The sequence below is a fragment of the Conger conger genome, chromosome 2, assembly GCF_963514075.1.
Source record: "Conger conger chromosome 2, fConCon1.1, whole genome shotgun sequence".
NCBI classification, from domain to species: domain Eukaryota; kingdom Metazoa; phylum Chordata; class Actinopteri; order Anguilliformes; family Congridae; genus Conger; species Conger conger.
The window spans coordinates 62,957,860-62,980,858 of NC_083761.1; the positions used below are offsets into that span (position 1 = coordinate 62,957,860).

At 41.7% G+C, this 22,999-nt stretch overlaps 1 protein-coding gene across 1 annotated transcript in view; it reads left to right on the forward strand.

Moving 5' to 3' along the window:
* The first annotated feature begins 2,643 nt into the window (after positions 1–2,643).
* LOC133111401 (uncharacterized protein C16orf52 homolog B) overlaps positions 2,644–22,999 on the forward strand; it is a 30,702-nt gene continuing 10,346 nt past the window's right edge. The window contains exons 1-2 of the mRNA XM_061221737.1: positions 2,644–3,820; positions 20,128–20,340. Coding sequence (XP_061077721.1) covers positions 3,715–3,820; positions 20,128–20,340 — 319 coding nt within the window. The 5' untranslated portion in view covers positions 2,644–3,714. The remainder of the gene's footprint in view (positions 3,821–20,127; positions 20,341–22,999) is intronic.

A 22,999-nucleotide genomic window follows, 5' to 3' on the forward strand; every position in this document is an offset into this window, starting at 1 on the left:
TCAGCTTCTCAGAATTTCCCACAATGGTTTGCTGTTTTCAGGGCTACAATATGTTTGGGCGCAGGTTAAAAATTTAAATGAGAACAATGTGCTCCACACAACTTTTCCTCCGGGGACAAAAAACAAGCTGGATTTAGACAGTGACACAATTTTTGTTGTTTTGGCTCTACTCCAGCACATCGGATTTAAAATTTTATATATATATATATATATATATATATATGCGTCCATGTAGGAATTACAGCCCTTTTTATTTGTAGTCCCTCCATTTTTTGGGACCAAAAGTATTTGGACAAATTAACTTCTTAGTCTTCATGTTTAGTTTGGTTGCCATTCCTTTGCATTTGATGATTGCCAGAAGTATGTGACCCATAGACTTCACCAAAACTGGGTATCTTCCCTAGTGATGCTCTGCCAGGCCTGTACTACAGCCATATTCAGTTCCTGTTGTTTTGGGGGCCTTCTGCCTTCAGTAAATGAAGTGATAGACTTGGCCAGTCAAAAATATTCAACTTTCTGGTCCTGAAAAGCACATTTGTTGCATTACTAGTATGTTTCAAAAAGTATTTGTCCTGGTTCAAGGTGAACCGCCGTTGAGTGAATTTTATGACATTTAGTTGGATCTGAGCAAATAAGATATTTCTGGATACTTCCAGAATCTATCCTCCAGAATTTAAACTCCAAGCGACATTAAGCAGAGGCCAAGACTTGAATCTGAGTGAGGGTGTCGGTTCTCAAGTCTCCACAGATACTGCTGTTGTAAGCTTCCAACTTGCAACAGAGTACAACTTAAAAACCGTAAACTGTTGACCTGTACCAGAAGATCCAAGCTCCTATAAGCTCCCATTTTAACTACTGCAATGCTTTGCTGGCCAGCTTACAGCATTGCTGCTACCGCCAGGTCTTCAACCTGCCTAAATTCACAGGTTTTGCTTTATGAACACTCTTCACTGGCCTCTGGTGGCTGCCCACATTCAATTAAATTCTCTCACACTGGCATTCTAGGCTGTGAACGGTACTGCACATTCCTAAAATTAGACAATGATGACAATATACATCCAGCACCCTCTAGCCAGCTGGCTGTCCCATCTCTTTCACCACCCAGCAGCCTCTCCTTGTGGTGCCTGTTCTCCTCTTCCTCAATCAGACATGAAGGCAGATACACAGACTGGAAACTCTCATTTTCCGACTACACCAAACTCTAGCATTGAAAAACAAAAAAACACATCCATTGTGCAGGGGACTCATGCAGTGAGCAGGGATGAGTTCACCAGGCAGGCCATAAATGGGATGCTGTTGGGAAAGATGGTCTAGAGGAGGGTGTGGAGATGGGGAGCAGGTAGTTGTATGCTAGGATAACAGGAGTTCAGAGAGGTCAGCATCTGCAACAAGAGATACTGTAGAGAGAAGGTAGGGGTAATGAGCAGGGAGGGGGTGGGGTCCCTGGGGAGAGGATTAGCTGAAGTGTTGGAGGATTCCACCAGCTCAAAGGAGTTGCAGATGTCAGCAACTAAGGTGGCAAAGTAATCTGCAGTGAGGGTTGAAGGGGGGGGGGGGGGGGGGGGGGGGGTTGAGGAGTGACAAGAAAGTGGAATACAGTTTGCATTGGTTAGAGGATGAGTTCTCAACTTTAGCCTGAGAAAAGTTATCCTCTGCATCAATGACTGAGGGTGAAAATACGCAGGGAGGGAGAGGAGTAAGTGGTAACTGGATAGATCATCATCAGCAAGGTATTTAGATTTGCATAATTTTCTCTCTGCTGAATACAGTGAGGTTCTGTTTGCAAGAAGTGTGTCAGATTGCCATATGCCTGGTTTTCTGCTTTACTGCTCCTGAGCCATAGCGTATCAAGGACAGACACATGGCACATAATACATTTTTAAATGTAGATCTGCATCTTCAGTGGTGCACCCTTATGTGCAATAATCTTCTTTTTTATAATGTGAATATTCATAAGCAAATTATGTGGACATGAGACGCACTAAATAACTTCATTGGGCATTGATTCCAAAACTACCAAAATGACCACTCTTGTTGAACAACCTGTTGGTAGTATACTCCAAACCATATCCGGCTGCAGCACAATGCGCATTTAAGTTGGTTGTTTCATTTGCATGTAATTTAATGAGTGTTTTCAGAAAAAAATAAAAATGACTAATTCCTACCTTTCTGGAGGGAAATAACTTTCGATTATGATCTGTTTCCTGAGGTTTCTGAATGGAAAATCAAGAAAAACAAGAAAACGTGCATGATGACACTTCACAGGTCCTTGAACTGCAGCACAAGTTAATCCTCAAGAGAACATGATTGAAATAAATTCTAAAAAGAAAGTCTATTTCTTGTAAGTTACCAAACCCTTGGCTACGTAGCCTACTTTATAATTTCTCTGCTCAAGAGAGTAACAGCATAGAACTGACATAAACATTCAAATAGATTCTTAAAAGAATATCCCAGTGATGGCATTCAATTGTTTTACCAACGTATAGATTTTTTTTTTCCAGCGCCTTTGTCTCTCCGCAGTTTAACTCGACTGAGTAAGTTAGTGACTTCCTCATCCCATTTTATCCTTTCTGAACCAAACTCTTCCATGAAAAGCTATAAATCTCGCGAGAACGGAACCCCCGAACGCTACGCGATGTTGGGGGGCTGTTGTGTCTGAGGAACGTGCTGCGTGTTGGTGGCAGAGACTGTATAAAAAATATTGGTGGTCGATGTCACTGGTTTTGAACCTTGCTGAGAGGAAGCGAAAAGAGACAGTACATCGGAGAGGACAACCAAATCATATGGCACTTCCAACGGAATCCCTCTAAAGAATGACTACCAATAATACAACCGTTATCATTGAAATACACTTTGAATGCGTATAGACGTTTGCTAGCGTTCGCTCGATTTGGGAAAGTGATTCTTCCAGATGCGATTCCAGAGGAGAAAAGGGGGCAAATAAGCGAGGAGGATGGTCCCCCTTAGCAGAGGGACACATAAAAAATAGACCAACGATAGTTATAGTGTTACGTTTTATCTGTGTTTATGCTCTTTCGTCATTCGTTTTATTTGAAATTTGCAAGTGAACATTTAATTTGGCTACCTAATTTGCCCATGACACGCATGGATTTTGGGTGTTTGATAGCTAGCGTTTAGAGGGCCGCTTTCCGGGCGCACAGAACTCGGAAGAGTCCGTTGAGCACAGCTTTGCGAGAAACGAGCACATCTAGGCGTCAGGAGATATCTATCTTTGGGCCATATCGATTTAGATATAGCTAAGCTAGGTAGCTTGCTGCGAAGTTCGGGACTACTGTCTGTTTTCCACCAGCGAGCGAAGCAACGGGACGGATTTTTTTCACGAGGAGCTTTTTTTGTTGTCGATTCCTCCCACCATTCCACTTTCTACGGCTAGATACCAAGCTAGATAACAGGCTAGATGGATGACAAGATTGGGTTTCTTGCAGGCTAGCTTGCCAGGTATCACTATTACTCCGACTGTTAAAGCTAGTGTTGCTAGACGTAGCCGGACAAGCCGATGAAAAAATGGAAGGTTGAGTCTCTATCCAGTCTCCTTCTTCTGGAGGGGGCGAGATAGAGACGGATATAAGCAGAAACTTTATCCCTAAACCATTTTTCCATCAAAGAAACGGGGCACCTTTTCACTCTAACACATCTATCGTATCGATTAAAACCCACTCTAAATCTTTATGATAGCTAGCACGCTACCTCGATATGGATAAACTCACCATTATTTCAGGATGTCTTTTTCTGGCAGCAGATATTTTTGCCATCGCCAGCATTGCGAATCCAGATTGGATCAACACAGGAGAGTCGACAGGTAAACTATATTATTTTTATTGTTGTCATTGTTGTTGTAGTTCGATCGAGTTGTAATTATTGTCCTGTGCGCGCTACAACCGGCTTTATTCAGTTCTTCAAAAGTGTAGCGAACTTTCGGATAGTGTATAAGCCACAGTATTAAAACATAGCTAACTGAATGCTGTGTTTTGTTACGTTTGTTTTCCTGAGAGTAACACTGTTTTCCACCACTGTCCGTCGCTTTTGATAAGACCGTCTGCCAAATGATTGTAATACCTGTAATGGCTGAAGAACCATCCTTTATCCATTGAAATCTTACGAGAAGCAAGAACAACAATCATCTGATGGACTAGCTATTGGGATAATTTTTCTCTTTACTGTACTATTTCTTAGTTCCCTATTGCATAGCTTAATTTTCGAACTAAACTGCTGTTGGAGACCGTGCAAGGATTAGCCTAACATGTAACGGGGTTAAAGTCAATTAATTTTAAGAAATGATAGATTTCTGATCAGGAAAGCCTTTAACTTGTTTTTCAGTCTTGATTGGATTTATAATTTATAATTGATTGATTAACGTTGGAATGGAATGGCGAAGAGTAGGCCTAATTTAAGATGCATGGAAATAGATGGTTGTGTTTGGTTCGTTTAATTATCTACCTACAGGTACCACTGTCAGTTAATTGCGTATTGCCAAGTAGCAGCAATACACAGTAGGCATAATTACTACCAGACTTGCCGTTATTCATTAAAAAAATATACTGACCTATACTACTGTTGGTAAATTATCAAAAAAGTATTTACCAATGGAAGGCTATTCACAGTGCAGCTATAAAGTGAAATGTTGGCACATGACACCTGCTTCACCTAAACGTCCTGCCGTGTATTTGGCAATATCAGACTTGGAATCCTGCACTCAGAAATGTAGCATGTCCATTGCAAAGAATATATTGATTGGTCATGTGTTAAATGTTATGGATTGAGTCCTTTTCATGCATGTCGGCTTCTGTCAAATGTTGTCTTACCCGTTTTCCCATACTTGGAATAATACAAGCTGAAATGGTTTAAGTGTGTTTGTACCTCGTAAGACACTGCCTCATTTTGCACATGTGGGCCAGGGCGCAGGGGTGGAGCAGGACTCCAGCAGGAAGGCTGTCGATATGACATCAGCAGTTAAAAGCTAGGAAAACAAGTTTAAGCTTGGAGGCAGCAAACAGCTGTCCCTACACAGTTACCTTCACATAATGAAAAAATACATATAAAAGGTATTTTTTCAACTGCAAATGGTGATCTTTTAAAAATCATTTTTTTGAAACATACTGCTGTGACATATAGATTTGTCAAGTAGCTCCAGAATTGGCATTGTAAATAAAGAAGCCTTATATGCAGAAATATTTTGTCGGACAAAACTCAGTTGTGATAAAATAAATGGTTTTGTCGTCTCCTTCTGTGTTGATGGTGCTACTGTGTGAAACTATAAAAGCATCAATACAGTCATGATGAATTCTGTGTCCGTATCTTACCCATCCACCTTGCAAACTAGCTAGCTGTCAGTACTTTGAGGACGTAGCCTATATGTGGCCAATTGAGAATTTGTACTTCGGTTCTTGCTAAGCATAGTTAATATGCACTTAAACATTAGTGATACATGTTGAATGTTGTCTGACATTATTGCTTATATTATTCTGGTGAATGTTACATTTTACATTTACATTTACATTTTAGTCATTTGGCGGACGCTTTTAATCCAAAGCGATTTACAAGTGCATAGGTTCTACCATAAGTCAGAGCATCACATCCAGAAACTAGCAAAATACACAGGAAATGCTGTTCTAAACATAGTTGTCATCAGAAGAGGGGCAGGGGAAATCAGGAGGGAGGACTAAGGTAGAGTTTGAAAAGGTGGGTTTTGAGTCTGCGTCGAAATAGGGGGAGGGATTCTGCTGTTCTGACAGTGGTAGGCAAGTCATTCCACCACTGAGGAACCAGAACGGAAAACAGGCGTGAACGTGCAGCTCGACCGCCAGGTGCACGTAGAGAGGGAACCGTAAGGCGACCAGAGCTGGCAGACCGGAGTGGTCTAGCTGGGGAGTAGGGAGTGATCAGGGATTGTATGTAAGGTGGGGCAGTCCCCTTAGCAGCCTGAAATGCCAACACTAGGGCCTTGAAACGGATGCGTGCGGTAATAGGAAGCCAGTGGAGGCCAATGAGAAGCGGAGTGACATGAGCCGACCTGGGCTGACTGGTGATCAGGCGGGCTGCAGCATTCTGGACCAGCTGGAGGGGTTTGATGGCACATGCTGGGAGACCGGTTAGGAGGGAGTTGCAGTAATCCAGGCGGGAAATGACGAGCGCCTGGACTAGGAGCTGGGTGGCTTTCTCAGTCAGGAGATGACGGATACGGCGTATATTATACAGAAAGAACCTGCAGGTTCTGGCAGTGGAGGATACTTGTGGAGCCAGGGTGAGGCAGTTATCAAGAGTCACCCCAAGATTCTTTGCCGTACGAGAGGAGGAAACTACAAAGTCCTCAACAGTCAATGAGAGGTCGATTGATGGAGAGGACTTAGCAGGGATGTAGAGAAGCTCAGTTTTGGCAAGGTTGAGCTTCAGGTGATGGGAAGTCATCCACGCAGAGATATCAGCCAAGCAGGCAGAGACCCGTGTGGTGATTTGGGTGTCGGGGGGGGAAGGAAATGAAGAGTTGGGTGTCATCAGCGTAGGAATGATAAGAAAAGCCGTGGGAAGAGATAACAGAACCAAGAGACATGGTGTATAGTGAGAAGAGGAGAGGCCCAAGAACCGAGCCCTGCGGGACTCCAGTTCGTAGGGGGTGAGGGTCGGAGACTGCGCCTCTCCAAGTCACCTGGTAGGAGCGACCAGAGAGGTAGGAGGAAAACCAAGCGAGTGCAGAACCTGTGACACCCATCCCAGACAGCGATGAGAGCAGAATCTCATGGTTGACTGTATCGAAGGCGGCTGACAGGTCGAGGAAGATGAGGACAGAGGAGAGGGATTTTGCTTTAGCAGAGTGGAGTGCCTCAGTGACCGCGAGCAGGGCGGTTTCAGTGGAGTGGCCACTCTTGAAGCCAGACTGGTTGGGGTCATGGAGATTGTTCTGGAGAAGATAAGTGGACAGTTGGGAGCAGACCGCCCGTTCCAGAGTTTTAGCGAGAAAGGGAAGAAGAGAGACAGGCCGGTAGTTGTTCAGGGCAGAGGGGTTTTTTGAGCAGGGGAGTGACTCTGGCCCTCTTCAGGGAAGAGGGCATGGTGCCGGAAGAGAGGGAGGTGTTGATTAGAGAGGAGAGAAAAGGGAGAATGTACCAATGTTTCTCCCATATTGTAAGTCGCTCATTAGCTTATGCACTAACACTGTTAGCTAATGTTAGCTCTGAAGTCATTTAATAGTCTTTTGTTATTTAGTTACCAGATTCGTTTTTTTTTTTATTGTATTTTGTTGAAAAACTGAACAGGAGTGGTATAAAACTACAAACTAACATACAGTGAATGTTGTGAATGTTACTAGCTAGTTAGCTTGCTAGTTAAACTGTCTTAATCTTTTCTTTTTTTTTTGTTTACATGATGTCATGAGTTATCTCTCACCGGGCAAAGACAAAGGGAGAGGAGAAACAAACATGCGCTTTTACAGCTTCTTCCGAAAGCAGAAATGAGCTTCTCCCTGCTATGACACTTGACTGAGTCTACCCATTTTCAGCAAAGATGCTTTAGGGCATAGGCTAATCAACAATATCTGCATCAAACTAACAAGGGTTAAATGCTGGTCCACTTGTGTCGTTCTTGTATCACTGATCTGAGCTTGAGCCATCTGTGTTGGAATGAACATTTTTAGAATTTAGTGGAGGGGGAAAATGTGATTCAGGCCATTGGATTCTACAGCTCGCATTTGAGTGACCAATTAAAAAGTTTACTCACTCTAACAGTAAAACCGAGCCAAAATGCAACCAGTTTTGTTCTCTGGAGTCTTGATACTTCTGTTGGCACCTTGATGTAATAACATCCTGATTTTCCTCCCTTTGTTAAAGGCTTACTATGCAGGATTTTTGAAAATGTGATTAAACAAATTTACTCAGTCATTACTATGATATACTGGCAACCTTTCTCTGGGTTCACTTCTGCCCAATACCTTGCCTGTCTGCTTTTTTTTGTTATTCTGAAAACTCCTCCTTTTGTACTGTATCTGAAAAGCTTGTGTCCAATACACTGTACTCATATACGCTCTATGATCCGAGAGAAGGAGGGCAAAAACGGACGAGTATGGATTGGCTACTACAGTGGTGAGCTGGGTTTGCTAGAGATTAGCCTCGGTTACTAACCATTAAGCAAGTGGCTGGCTAGTGTCCGGTACAGTAGGTAGCTGCCGTTATTAACTAACTAAATTCTATTTTGTACGTCAGCGAGCCATGATAGCTGGGTCCCACTGAATTATATTTGCAGGTGATTCTCCGGCTTCGGCTTATTTCCTCTCCTGGGCAGGGAACTCTCCTGGCAGAATCACCACTAATGACATTTAGCTAACTACAAACACGAGTAATGTCAGTTAAATAGCTAGCTAAATGGCTTGTGTAGAAAGTGACTATTAAAGAAGATGTTTTATGAATCATATTAGACCATGTTTTTCTTTAGCTCATTGCTGTCACACGGTAGCCTGCAATGGCCAGTATAATCTTGGCTGTTTTGGCGGGCGGGGTTGATGTTATTTTTTGTGTGTAAACACAGGAGTGAAGTGAGGAAAGAAAGCTGCTTAGTATGCCTTTAAGCATTGATCGTGTAGTTGGTGGTTATCTCTTGACCTTTTTTTAGTTGTTTTGCAAACCAAAGCATTTTATGCATTCTGTCAGTTGTTGCGAAATCCTAGGGCTTTAGCCAATCCATGTTTTACTCCTTTGAGTAAATTTGCAAAAGAACTGTTCCTCCTTAGCATTCCAGTATAATAATTATAGTATAGTAATGCCATATATCACATCTAGTGCAGTGTTTGGTAATACCAGAGTATGGCATGCTTTTCACTAGCTTAGGACAACCTTCAGAGCTGCAGAATGTGGTTTTGTGCCAGGCAAGGGCAAACCAGAAAATCACCATGTTTGTTTAAGTGGTTCTCTCGTGTTGTACACCAGGGGCTTAAAAACACTTGAGGGACTGTTCCATGCCTGGGATTGTCTGTGTGGGAATGACGGCACAGACCGGTGCGTCACGCCTGTGGAGTGCATGGCTCTTTTCCAGCTGCCGTTTCTGAAGGCTCCATGGACAAGTGGCGTTCTGTCACTCTTCATCTCACGCATATGTGCTGGAATTCTGAATTAATCATTGGAAGTGGTTGCAATTCATGCCTACAGCAAGGAAAATGTTTCCAAATGCAAAAATTGTGAGTTATTCTAGAAGAATGTAGTTTCTTTTTCTGCTGGATCGCTGGCCCTGTAGAAGAGAATCTTTTGTTACTTTGTGCTTGTAAGTTGACATCAGACTCAAGCTCAGCTGTCAATTCTCCGATTGGATGCACTACATGGCCATTTCTTTTTTTGGCAGCATGTCTGACATTTAAAAGCGATGGATGTAAATCATTTAAAGGGTCGGTGTCCCTAGAGAGGAATTGATCCTGCAAAGCTAATGACTAGGCCAATACATTTCAAACCTGGACTCCAGCTTTTCTATAGCTCTTCGTTGTACCTTGGTCAAACCCCCAGAGAGATGATGTGCTAGATTTTGAGAGCAGTCGCTACTCGCTATAGAAGCCAAGAAGACAAATAAAAAATATAATGGAAAGTGCTTTGTGTTTCGAGAAACAGTCTTATAAACTGCTTTCTGGGGTAATTGCAGTCAGAGATGTAAGACTCCGTATTTTCATGGTTTATGTTCTTTCATCAAATTCCACTGAGATATTCTTCCACTTTTCCACCGAAAGGGGCAAGACTAGACCTCAGCTATGTGATATTGATGTTTCCATCTAATGGTTTATATATTAGCTAGTTGAACTTAAGGTATAATGATTCATAGCTTAAAACACCGTGATTGAAAATGCAGGGTCATCTTTTATATTTGATCTAAAATAAAATGGCTTACCTTATATAAAATTGGACCATATCTGAAATCATTTTTTCTTCATCATTCCTCTTTCTTCTTAAATTGTGTTTCTTATCGACTTTTCAGATATTAATGATTGCCCAGAGCAGTTGCCCTGATACAGATGAAATTCTGAACCTAAATGAAGTATTAGTAGATTGCATTTAGAGGCATAGAGTTCATATTTGAAAGCTTCATGTGTCATCTTGTTCAGTGCTATATATACAGATTTTCTGGGGGGTTTTTCTGGGTGAACCTTTAGTGGACAGTAGAAGATGCCAATAAAGTAACTGAATTAAATCATATTGCTTTATTCACTGGTCAAGGCTTACTGCACAGTAACGATGCAGGCATCCACTTTTCTTCCTGATATAAACTTTATTAACGCGTTTCATTTCACATCGCAGGAAAACGGCTAACTGTGCAGCCGACTTGCTTAACATCATTTTCTCTAGAAGCAGCTTCCCCCAGTTTCCACGTGTGTAAAAAGTATGGAAATCAAATGAGCTTGAAAGATTTGTTTCAGCTTAATTTACTAAATGATAATTACCTAACAGGGGAAGCATTGTTGAAAATGAAGATGAGTGTTGCTTGCGCTAATTAAGTCTGTTGGGAGACCAGGCTCTCTGCGGAGATAGCTCATGCGTTCACAGTTCAATTAAAAGGAAAACTGCTGTTGACTAGCTGAATCTGGAAGTGTTTTTGCTTGCAAGAGACGATTTGGAGCGAGTGTGGGATCCTGAGGGCATTATGAAAGAGCACATAAAGTGAGCCCCCTGCCTACACCATGTTGAAGATGGCTAAATTACATTCTTACGGGGTTGGGGGGGGAAGCATGTCACTAACTTTATGGCATTCGCAGCAACAGCTGAGATGTTTCCTTTTATTTAACATTTTCGATTTTAGATTGACCATACATTCTTCCACAAATTCTTTTGATGGAACAAGTGATTGATCATGTCCTAATCTGGGTAAGGAGTAGAGGAGTGAGAAGCAAACGTGCTGTATAGTGAGATTCAGTTTATTGCTGCATAAGAGGTCTAGTAATAGCCATCAACTACAGATAAATTATTGTCATTTAGCCAAATTGTGATAACTGGTGTCCCCACAATCTGTTAAAATTAGGCTTATGTCTGCTTATTTTTGTTTTGAAATGGACCAATATGCCAGTGGTCTTATTTTGCCGCAATTGCTCTTTTGAAACATTACTAGATACCTCTTTAAAAAAGAATAAATAAACATTTCCCTCTGAAATGACCACGTCTGATTTGTAAGCAATTAGAAAAACCTGACCATCAATCACTGAGGCAGAGATTGAAAGAATTCCCAATATACATGGTGGATATTCAGCAGATAACACAGGGGACATTTCATTATCTTGCTAAATGTACCCATTTCCTCATTTGCCAGATGATCAAATAGTGCTCCCTGCAGATGTTTTCCATTTTCCCTTCTAAGGCCATCTTGCATAGTGTTTATCTGCTCTCTACTCCATCTTTCAAGTTCAAAGAAATATTTCATAGCGGCACACGATCAAATGTATGCATTGTTTTATCTATATCCCCAATCATTGAAATTGAAAATGTTGCTTCTGTTGGTGAAACAGCAGGTAAGGCTAATGTTATGAGTATGTTCCTCTCTGGCATGTTATGTATGCTGTGACCAGTGAGTGAGGAGTGGTTGTAACATAGAATGTATTTCCTGCAGTGTTTAGAAAGAACCTGAGGAAGGAGCTGGTGTCAGTCCGGTCCTCAGAGTGGGGCTTATCTGTGACTTCTTCCAGCCCTTTGATTGATAGCTCTTGCTGGTTCTTGTTCAGTACCATTCCGTTTTTGCTATTTTTTCTTGTTTCATTAAAATATAAAATAAATGCAAATTTCCCAGAACAGTGCCATTGGCGTGGTACCTAAAAATCCAGAGAGTGGCTTATCGGTGCACCAACATCTTAAGTGGCATGGTTATGCGCGTAAAGCTAAACTCAACACAGGAAGAACTCGGGGGGGCCATTTTCCTTCCTTCAGCCCTCCCAGGGTTCTTTAGACACTTTTGGTGGAATCATCTCCTCAATGAGCCAACCACTTCACCAGTACCCAGACCCTGAGTTTTCCATCAGAAACAAACTGGCCATTCAAACATTGCATTTACACCGCCATGACAGTCTCATAAAGAAGCACATAAAGATGTCCCATGGCAGTAGCCCTACCCCCCAGGACACCTGTTTCAAATCATTTGACACCAGCAACCAATCATAAGAGAGGAAAACGGACTATAGGCCTATGCATTTGTGAGTGTGCAATCTCGTTGTTACGGTCTTTTCAGCAGTGTTGTTGGCTTCATCCTGTTGCATGGAGGCTCATTAACTGCCCTGGATGGCAAATGTTATTTCACTTGACTGATCCGAAATGAGTGCACACATTGCAATACTCAGCTCCAGCTCCAGCTACTGCTAATGTGTTTGTGTGTATATTAATACAATAATAATAATAATAATAATAATAATTGGTGTTCCACGCACTGGTGCGTTTGATTAATTGAGCTACATAAGGAAGGTGAAAGCGAAAATAAGTTCCAGGGGTTTGCAAAATGGGACTTCAAATGATAATTGCAAAATACAAAGAAACCCTCCAACCGTGCAGGAACTGATAGACCACAGAGACCATCACCATCACATGGACAGTACTTAAAGATCTTATCTTTGAGAGATAGGAAATCAAAAAGGATGTCAAAAAGCCTGAAAAAAAGGAAATAAACTGTCAAGAAGAAAATCTGAGTAGTGTGCTGAACACCTGACATTTGTTGTAAGGTTTCATGGACCAATGAATTTTCCAGTTTTTGGAAATGAGAGAAGGCAGTATGTATGCTGGTAAAGCAATAAAAAAAACTTGCAGAACAGTGTGTAACTATCGGTCAACATGGTGGAGGATCAGTGATGATGACCCTTGGCATCATCCACCCCAGAGTCCATCATTGAATGTGTTTGGGATTACGTGGGTAAAGAGAAGCAGAAAATGCAGCCAACTTGGGAGATGTTGACAAGCAAGGAAGAATATCCCTGCATATTCTTTTGAATAACTAGAAGCAAGTCTCCCAAAAAGAATGGAAGCTGTAATGGAAGACAAGCGGTGGACACGCAGATTACTTGTTTTAGGTAATTTTGTGTTCGATATGTTTGCTGCATTATTTTTACTGACATAAATAACTTTAATTAATTGGCTATGTTCATTTGAAACTAAATGAAAGAAAGAGGGGTCTGACTTCTGTCTGAGTTCTGTAAATGAAATGAGTCATTTCTTGATTGAAAATTGAGAAGCTCAAACACATTATGAGCATTGATTTATCAGCCTAGTTTAAATTTTCACCTCTGATTTTTCAGCTCATGAGCCGGACTCCACTGTCTGAGTCTCATTTTTGGGTATTTGTGTCTTCAGTTTAAACCCCCATGTCCCCACCCCAAAATTGGATTTGGGAATAGGGGGGTAGTTATTTTTGAAGGTTGAGTTTGTTTTCTTCAAGCAGTTACCCTGTGCTATTTCAAACTGCTTATTAAAATATTAGATGTTATTAGTTGACCTCTAGTGTAAGAGATAGATAAGGGAATGTATACAATAACGGGATGATGAAATCTAAGATAGGTCATGTATGCTCTAGATTTTAGAGCATCTACTCTGTTTTGCTATGCAGCAGCTGAAGAAACAGAGCGTATTTTTTTCTTGATGTTTTTGCCTGACCACCCGTTTGCTCGTGCTGGGCCGGGTACACATCTAGCATGCGGACCGTGACCCTGCCCATTAGACCTAGCCAGTGGGCCGTACCTTTACATGCATCTAACCAATACATTTTGTATGCATCTAGCGTGTGGATACAAAGTGTGAGGTATGAGAAGCCATTGCTGGTTTTCAGGAAAGTGCATTGGGAGGAATGACAAGGAACAGATGTGCTCTGTGCTGCAAGTGTGTCTAGCGCAAAGGTGATGCAAGAGCCATAACTGCTGATTCAGTATCAGTGAGAAATAAGAGGGAAAGTGTTTCATGAAAGACTGGTCGTTTAAGGTATAATTATGGAATATGTAGGCTAAGTACAGCCCACTAGGAATCAACTAAAGTATTTTGACAGAAAATATTGCACGGATCTTCTTTTTCTGTTCAAGATAATTAAGCCATTCAGATTATTTTAATATGGATATACCAATCTTACTACTGTGCATATATATGTATTGGATCACATTTTTTTATGTCTGAAATATGAGTTTTTAAGATCTTCTAGTTGTCTGCAAATTATTGTTGGTATGCTGCTAATCCAGAAATAATGGCAGATCCCTTCCCTGTTAATGTGGGGTAATATGTTCTAAATAAGGTGTATCCATTTTGTTTGCTTTTTTAAGATTCCCTTTTTGGAAACTGCTCTTTTTTCTTCTTTTTTTTCAGTTTGTTGAGGGCCAATTAATACAGTAAAAGCCTGCAGCTAGCAGCCCCCGCTGTCCGCCCACTCTGTTGACTCATTCCTGCTGCGTCTCCTGTCAATAGCTCAGCACTTGGACAATAATAGCACTGAGAGAATGCCTGTGCTCTGTGCTGGGACCGGGACATTTTTTCACTGCCATCTTATTAAATACTGTCGAAAATAAAGACTTGTTATTAATTCATCAGGGGGTGTTTTCCCCCCTTAATCCAAATGTTAATATAGCAATAATGTACGGGTGTGATGGCACTGCAGTTCTCTAATCTGCTTTTATTCTGTTGGTAATTATGTCCCGAGGATCTCATAAATGCACAGTGTGAATAAGGCGTGTGTCAGGCATATCCCAAGGCAGGAATACTGCAGCAGTACCTCTCTGTTTGCCCTTAAGCTGCGAGTGGATGTGTATCTTTCCCGAACACAGGTGTCAGTCCATGTTTGGGTTTTTTTTTTATTATTTACTTATGACATACTGACTTTTACTGACAAGGTCGCCCTGGTAGAGACAACTTCCTGGTGGTTCTTACCTCAATTTACCACAATTATGTCAACCACAACCAGCTGGACTGACGCTAGTCTCACATTCCAGCCTCTGGCCATGCCACCATCTTTCAACAATTAGTCCCAACAGTTTTAAATTCTCACCATGTAAACTCGAAAGCAAACCCCTCAAGTTTCTTTGTCTTGCACACAATGCTGCAGAAGTAGAGATCTTGACCATCATCAGTGAGTAGATTAGTCTTCATTTCCCTGTGTTGTGTCCCCTTGCTGGTGTGGTAGGTCCTAGTGGAGGTTAGAGCATTTCCAGGTTCCTTCCCACCCCTGACAACCAGTCACACAATTTCAATCCCCCTTTGACACACAACCCGCCCCTTGGCTTGACAATAGCTCCCCAACTGTGGCCCTGCACTTCACACAAGCCTGCATGCTGCTAATCCTGGGGGAAGTGGTTACCCTTTACTTAATAAAGGCCTTTTATCTTTTCATTCAAGAATTTGTTAAGTCTACATGCCATCAATTGCTTTTTTTTTATCCTGTTAGGTTTGGAGGTTAATACATTTGGATTGTATGGCATTTTTCTTTATTCTGAAACACAATTTATTGTGATTTACAAAACATTCATGTAGCAATTCTGTTGTCAGTCTAATTTGTTAATTTCTTCCTAATTTTGCCTGACCTGCTACTCAGCGTTTTGCAGGAAGAAAGATATGCATTATTAATTTGAGTGTTCCCTTCTGGCAGTATTTGCATTATCTTTAGCAGTCATTTGCACCATTCACCATTTCAGCATTTTGATTCTATCCTGGTTTTTGCCCCACTCAACAGCTTTGACCCAACATAAGAAAGACGTCCCTCTGTTGGGAGTAAAACATTTCTATTCGGGGGGGGCATCATTTATTTCAAAGTACTGACAAAATACTGCTTCACTGACAAATGTCATTAGGAGTTTAGACAAAACATTTTGTTCAAAATGTCCAAAACGTCTGTTCAGGAGATTAGGTGAAGGTCTGTTTGACCCCTCTGCCATTGAAACTAGGATGTCCAGCTTCATTCAGATTCAGCCCTGAAATGACATGAACATTTCATTTCTATGCCTTCACTTCTTCATGCCTCTGGTGGTGAAAAGAGTAGCAGACAAAGATGAAGGATTCTGAGGACCTGATAGCACCCCGTTTTTCAGCCTCATTATTCTGAGAAAGGGAAGGTCTGCTCATGCTCTGTCTCCCTGAATGTGTGATGTGTGGAAATTAGGCATACTTTCATTTACTCAGTCTTTTGTCTGTTCTCTGGGGGGGTTTTAACTGTTTTGTGCGGTCAGTCAAGAGCATGGACTTTTGTGCGTAGTTGTCAGCAAGTGTTGGATGGCGTGCCTTCTGGATGGGTATTTTGTTGTGAAGTTGGAACCAGCAGGAAACTGACTGGTATTGGGGAAATATTTATAAAATGTCAGGAATTAGCCTTATTAGTCTTTCTTCTCGTTCAGTTGGAACGCCAGGGCTATTGCAGGCCTGTGTATCACAGAAAACAGCTGGTGAGCAGTCTTTCAGCTTTTTTTTTTTTTTTTTTTTTATAGTTCAGAGAAAGGTACAAGGGGGCAATTTATCACAGTCTCGGGGCTTTTGTAGATTAGTAAGTGCTGTTTGAGTAAGGGCAATTTGACATTTCTGTGTAAGGTCGGACAAATGTTAACTTCTTTTGAATCTCAGAATACATTTGGGCCTGTTTGCTTTGTTTTTAATTCTGCGACTTCCTTTATGACAATGCATTTGGGGCAAATATTTTGTTTGTGAAACCACTTTGTGTTGAGAACAGTGAAGGCAGAGTTAATTTTGCTGTGGCGGTTTGTTGTTTCATTTCAATGTCCTGAAAGGGAACAGGGAATCCTCTGTTTCGGCAGTGAAACGATGCCATTTGTGTGACCTGCACCTTCACTGCTGTGTGGGAGGCTCCCACACCAAAGACTCTGTGACATCATCAAGGAGGAATAACATCACAAGTGTCACATGCAAAGTGAAGCCTTTTCAATGTATAATGGCAGTTATGAGGATGAAGCAAAGCTATTATCTGAATCCGAGTCGAACTGTACAGTTCTTTGACCCATTCATTGGTGAATATTTTGTTTCCTTGTTAAAACAATCCATGCGCTGCTTTCTTTTGACACCTCCCTTTTCCATAGAAAATGAAAACGGTTATGTTTTCTCAACGGTTGGTCGCCTCTGGTGAGATGTTCCCTGCAGTGGAAAGCTACACAGTGGAGGCATCTCAGAAGAATGAGCTGTTGTGCTTTGTAGAATAAAACACACCCATGCATTTCATAAATTAATGAATGGATTAATGAAATACCCAGCATAGCATGTGCCACTCCTTGAACTGAACTCCAGCGTTCACTGTTTCTAAAAGACTTCCACTCAGTTTCTTTACAAATACCAAAATAATAGGCTTTATTTTTATATGCTTTATTTTATTTTGACAGTAATCCTCAGCAGTTTAAGGTCTTTGTTTTTTAACCATCGAGTTTTCAAATTTGGTTATAAAATAATGTCAAACTTTTTTTATGCGTCAAATACAACTGTCATTTTTTATGCATTGAGTACAACTGTCTCCCTGTTGCTTGTGTAATGCCGGGAGAAGATATTGTATTGTCGGTTTGATGGATGGTTCCACCCACTATGATTCATTACTAATTATTTATATCTTTAGTTTTTCGAGCTTGTGCTGTGGCAAGATGTCAGCTTTCTCCTCTTTAGGGTACAGAGTTGAGTAGGAAATTTCTGTACCTTAGACCCGAGAGCATGACATTTTTATTTTTAGCTTGAAACCCTATTTCAAGCAGCAACCATTTTGCATTAGTTTCACAGAGTGTTGAAGGCCATTTGTGGTGAGTTGGCTATGAGGACAGTACGTGTTCTCCATTCCCTGCACATCAGCCTCTGACATAATTATACCCACCAGGCACTAGAATGGGAATGAGTCTCTCAAAGGGAGTGTGCTCCAGACAGATTAAAAGCAGTCTTATCTTTTGTGTCAGCACTTCGGCCTGTTCGGTCTGCCTATTTTGTAGTGTGATGTCATTAATTGAGCCACTGGGGACATCTTTCATTGGTTCAAACCTTTGGTACCACCTCCTTCCAACTTGTTTCCATAACAACTCTTCATGTGAATCTTCTTGTTGAATTGCTGTGGGAATGGAATGTTAGGTAATCTGTGCTTTCATGCACTTGGTCATTAGATCTGTACTGTGTTGTGTTTTACTACTAACAGCATTAGGTCTGTACTGTGTAGTGTTTTACTATTAACGGCATTAGGTCTGTACTGTGTAGTGTTTTACTACTAACGACATTAGATCTGTACTGTGTAGTGTTTTACTACTAACGGCTTGGGCTTTATAAAGTAGCGCTCGCTGTGGTTGGCCTTCTGCTCGGGGTGTGTTTTTCCCTTTAAAGAGCATGAAATGTGGTTAACCTTGTCTTTGGGTGGGAGGTCAAATGCAGACATGACGGCAAAGCTGAATTGTATAGACTCCATTGTCACAGACACCCCGGTGGTCAAACCTCAACCAGCACCCGACAGGGACCGACGTCATACCCAGAGCACTCAGTGGCACTCGCATTGCCTTCAGTGTGAGAGGGCTACATGCTCCGGATGTATTCCCTTCTCTCTTGCTAATGAAAAATAAGACCGTAGGTTTTACTTGTGAACAAATTGTCCTTCTCGTATCAGATTTTTTAAGTATGAAAGCCAAAAACATTTTGGAAGGGATTTTTTTTTTCTCCATGTGGTTTTCAGCTGTTCTTTCATCATACTGTATGGGTATGTGGCAACATTTTGACTGTTTTACATAAAAATTGGTCATTTATTTTTCCACAATGTAATGTTTTTGGTTAAAGCGTCTCATTATTAAGGACCATTAGGCTTAATTGCTTGATCAATAATTTTGGGAAAGGAGCCATTTTGGCCCTGTTGCCTTCTCCCTCCAGATGGTTTCAGCAAGCTAAGTTTAATTAGCGCTGAATGGATGTCCTCCTTAGCCAGTAGGTAGCCAAGGGTCTATTCTTATTTTTAGACGAGCCAAACTAAACTGTGGTGTAGCAGAACCATCTGTCAAGTGAGGTGTTATACTAAGGTCTTGGCACACTGGTTAGTGAGAGATTAGTTGGCACTGATTGGAAGTGTGTTCGTTTTCTTGGATGTCTTGACTGAATTCTGAAGTAAATCAGCCTGCTACAGATTGGGCACTGCATCCTGTGGGGAGGACTGCTTCTCTCAGGCTTTCTTTTTGATCGTTTCCTCTGCTCATCACTCTCAGAGAAACATGCTTGTCTTGGTGAAGTCAGATTTACATAATAGGCTAAATTGCAGTTTCATTAAGGTGCGTGATGCTAAAGATGTAAATGATGTTTGTTCTGCTCCTGGTTGGGGCTGTCCTTGTTTGTATTCATGATACCTTGCATCCTGTGATGGGCTGTTTTCAGAGCCTAAGCCCCAAAGCTGCAGTTGAAGACCATCTGCTCTCATTATCACTTGCGCTGTTTCACATGATTCTCCCCAGACCCCTCCAGATGAAGTTAGACATCTGAACCACGTCTCTGTGGCCTTTCAGATTGATCAGACAAGTGACTAAGGGGCCAGTTGGTTTTAACTCAAGTTTTGTACATGAGAGTTACTGAATGCAAACCATTTTTGCTGTGGGTGACCAGTTGCTCTCCTGGGTATGATGGACTCAAATAGGCAGCTCACAAGGCCCAGTGTGAGAGAGCATCAGATGTAATGGGCACATCCCTGTGAGCATGACGTGTTGAGTGGCGGACAGGGAGTCGGGGCTGTAATAACGCGTCTGGCTGAGCGGGGTTGAGGGGCAGACTCTCGACTGGAGCAGATGGGCCGCTCAGCTGTGGGCTGGGCATGCTTGGTCAGTGCTCATGGCACCAGGCTGGCTAATTGTTTCACTGGAGCTCCATGCAGGCCACACGGACCTGTTCACTTGCCCAGGCGCATCACAGTGAAGTGATCTAGGCTTTCTCAGCTGAAAAGATAAGGCCAGGAGCATGATTGTATTTATGTAATCACTATGGACGCTCGAAGCCTTGAAGGTCTCTGAAGTAAAATGTGCAATGTTGCAACTGTCGTTTCTGGTGGCTGCAGATATGAAGGCTGTGAAACTGCTGTAGACACACAAACCTGCCTGGCAGTGTGGCATTCCCGCAGGTCTGACGGTGGTCTGACGGTGGTCTGACGGTGGTCTGACGGTGGTCTGACGGTGGTCTGACGGTTGTCTGACGGTGGGCTGTGTTGCAGGTGCTCTGACGGTGGGCCTCGTGCGGCAGTGCCAGACCATCCACGGCCGCGACAGGACCTGCATCCCGCCGCGGCTGCCTCCGGAATGGGTCACCACGCTCTTCTTCATCATCATGGGCATCGTCTCCCTCACCGTCACCTGCGGCCTGCTCGTGGCCTCTCACTGGAGGCGCGAGGCCACCAAGTACGCCCGCTGGATCGCCTTCACTGGAAGTAAGTCCCACAACGTTTAACGCTGGGTGTCTTCATTCTGTGTTCCGTACACGAAGAGTAAATGCAGATAAATACAGATTTACACCTCACAATAGGACCAGTAAAGTTAGTTTTATTCAGTAAGATTAAATTCAAGTCAATTATATTTCATGTCCTGACTTGTAATTTCATAGCCCAGACGACAGATGTAATTTGAATATTTACATTCAATTGGATGTTGTCTGAGGTGATTGGTTTATATTTTGTGAAGGTATAAGACTGTTCACTCTCAGTTCTTGCCCTGAGAAGGGCCTTTTCTCTCAGAAAGGTTTCACTTAACTCATAATTTCCCTGCTTCCTGAAATAACATAAACCCTGAATGTTTTCAGCATTTTCGTTGGTTAGCAGCTGGTCTCCTGTTAAATAAAGAGGCCCTCTGATGTGTGGAAAAATAAATTGTTGGGGGAATAATTTTCACCATTTATGTCTCACAGTAGGCTGTAAACGTTTTCATTCTGGCAGTCAATATGGCTTTATTAGCTTTCACCTGCCTGTGCAAGTAAAGGAGACAAAAGCTGCTTTCAGGTCAATAATTCTGACACTGTGCTGAAATTGAACCACCATCTTTGTTCACCAACATCCCTTTCATGCCAGCAACAAATTCAATCCAGTCAGAGGTTTTTGCCCTTTTACATACAGGGTGCAAGTGCTATGGAACGGCTGTAAACTGTTGATTACTTGCATCATGTGTAGTCTGTCTATATATAGGTGTACCTACATAATTGTATCTATGAGGAAAGCAGTCTGGAATTAAAACCCATTAGTCATAGGTCCGGTTGGCAAGTGTAAGCTGCAGAAGACTGCTGCCTCACACACTCTTTATTAATAACCAACATTATGCTGGTTTGTATTATTGCTGTAAAGAAGGCTAGTGGTTTTAGCCCATGAGTTGTATTATTATTTTAATCAGTAATATTATTATGTGCACGTCTGAGGGGGAAAATAACAGGCTATATTTTCAAATTGAGCGGTTTATCATTATTATAATTAAAAGGTTTGGAGAAGTGTTCATTTGAAAAAAGGAATCTACTTAGAGAAGTGGGACTGGAAGAATGTCAGTGGGACTGGAAGAATGTTTCTCAAGCGAAAGGTCATAGTTCCTGTACTTCCTAACTCTTAGATTTTTCTGGCCTGTAATATATTTTATTACTGCAGTTGGTAAAATCCTATTTCTGTTTCGGTTTATTTTATAGCCATGAAGGCGTTTGATCAATTACAGGAAGATCAGTAAGTTATATTGAAGAAGTGAGTTTGTTTCATAGAGCCTGGTTGGCTTTCTGTTCCCATTTGCTGGTGACATCAGTAGTTTGGTCCAGTCTGGTATCTCCTGTCATTTTCTGTGGCTCATGTTAGGCCTCATGAAAGAACCACTCGTATGAACAGATGTGTTCTTAAATTGCTTAAATCACACATTTTCTGAGATAGGAGAAACAACATTTACTAGTGGTCCCGACCTGTCTTCAGAGTCATGTAAACCAGAGCCTTGCAGTGCATGTCAGCACAGCTGGCCTGGCAAACAGAAGTCGGGTCAAACTTTCAAACTAGCGTTGCAGATGAAATATGAACCCAGATTCATTCAAACATATTTTACTATTTGGCTGTATAGGAGAAAAAAGGCAGTTTATCAACGTTCTGCTATAGTATTATGTTTTGCCAAAAACAAAGGAACTGCAGTCTACCCAATCAGGTATCAGTCTTCCCTTGTTCTTGTTAATCTCATTGGCCAGCTATCTGACAGAACCCACCTACAGTACTGTATACAGCAGCAGACATTGATGGACAGCTTCAGTTAGGACAGTTGACTGAAGTTAGGTGTGTTTGTAGAAATTGATGAGCCCTTTGTTCAAAAAAAGTAAGAGAAATGTATGATAAGAAAACAAAAATGTTCTTGCATGAGGACCATTGTTCCTGAAGTCTTAGTTCTGTCATTTTAAATCTGTACATTTTAACACGACTAATGCTCTCTATACCTCATTTATAGGATGAATGCAGCTAGATAAGTGGGAGATTTCAGGAAACACACCAGGAGCTTTCGAGTTTTCTTGTGATGCTTTGAGATTGTAGAATCATTGACTGAATATTTAATTTTAGCATAGCTCTGTTATTCTCTCTCATAGTTGGCTTGTAGGGTTTGCTCAGAATTAGAGCTGCGCTATATAGCTATCGCGGTACATAGTTCACAGTTTTTTAGCGCAATAAGAACAAACTCTGGCTGGTGGTGGTAGGTTTTGTTCCTTCTTTTCGTCTGTATTCATACTTCATGTGGTAACACATCTCCAAACTTCAGTGAAATGCTTTTCTAGGGAGAAAAAAACATCACTTGTATCTATTCAATGTTGCTTAAGTTTTGAAAAACACATTGCTTATGTGTTTGCTCTTTAACCTTGAAGTCATGTTTTTATCTACCACATGAAAACAACATGGCCCTGTTGCTGTCAGATCAACATTGAAAAGATACAAGTGACGTTTTTCCCCCCGGAAGCGTTTCACTTTAGCTCAGAAAATTGGCGGTGCACTACCGTGATAGCTATATCGCCCAGCTCTAGTGAGAATCTGAATTGAGTCCTACGATTTGCCTGCACAGTTGATGCAACCCAAAGTCACATTCAGTGGATAGAAG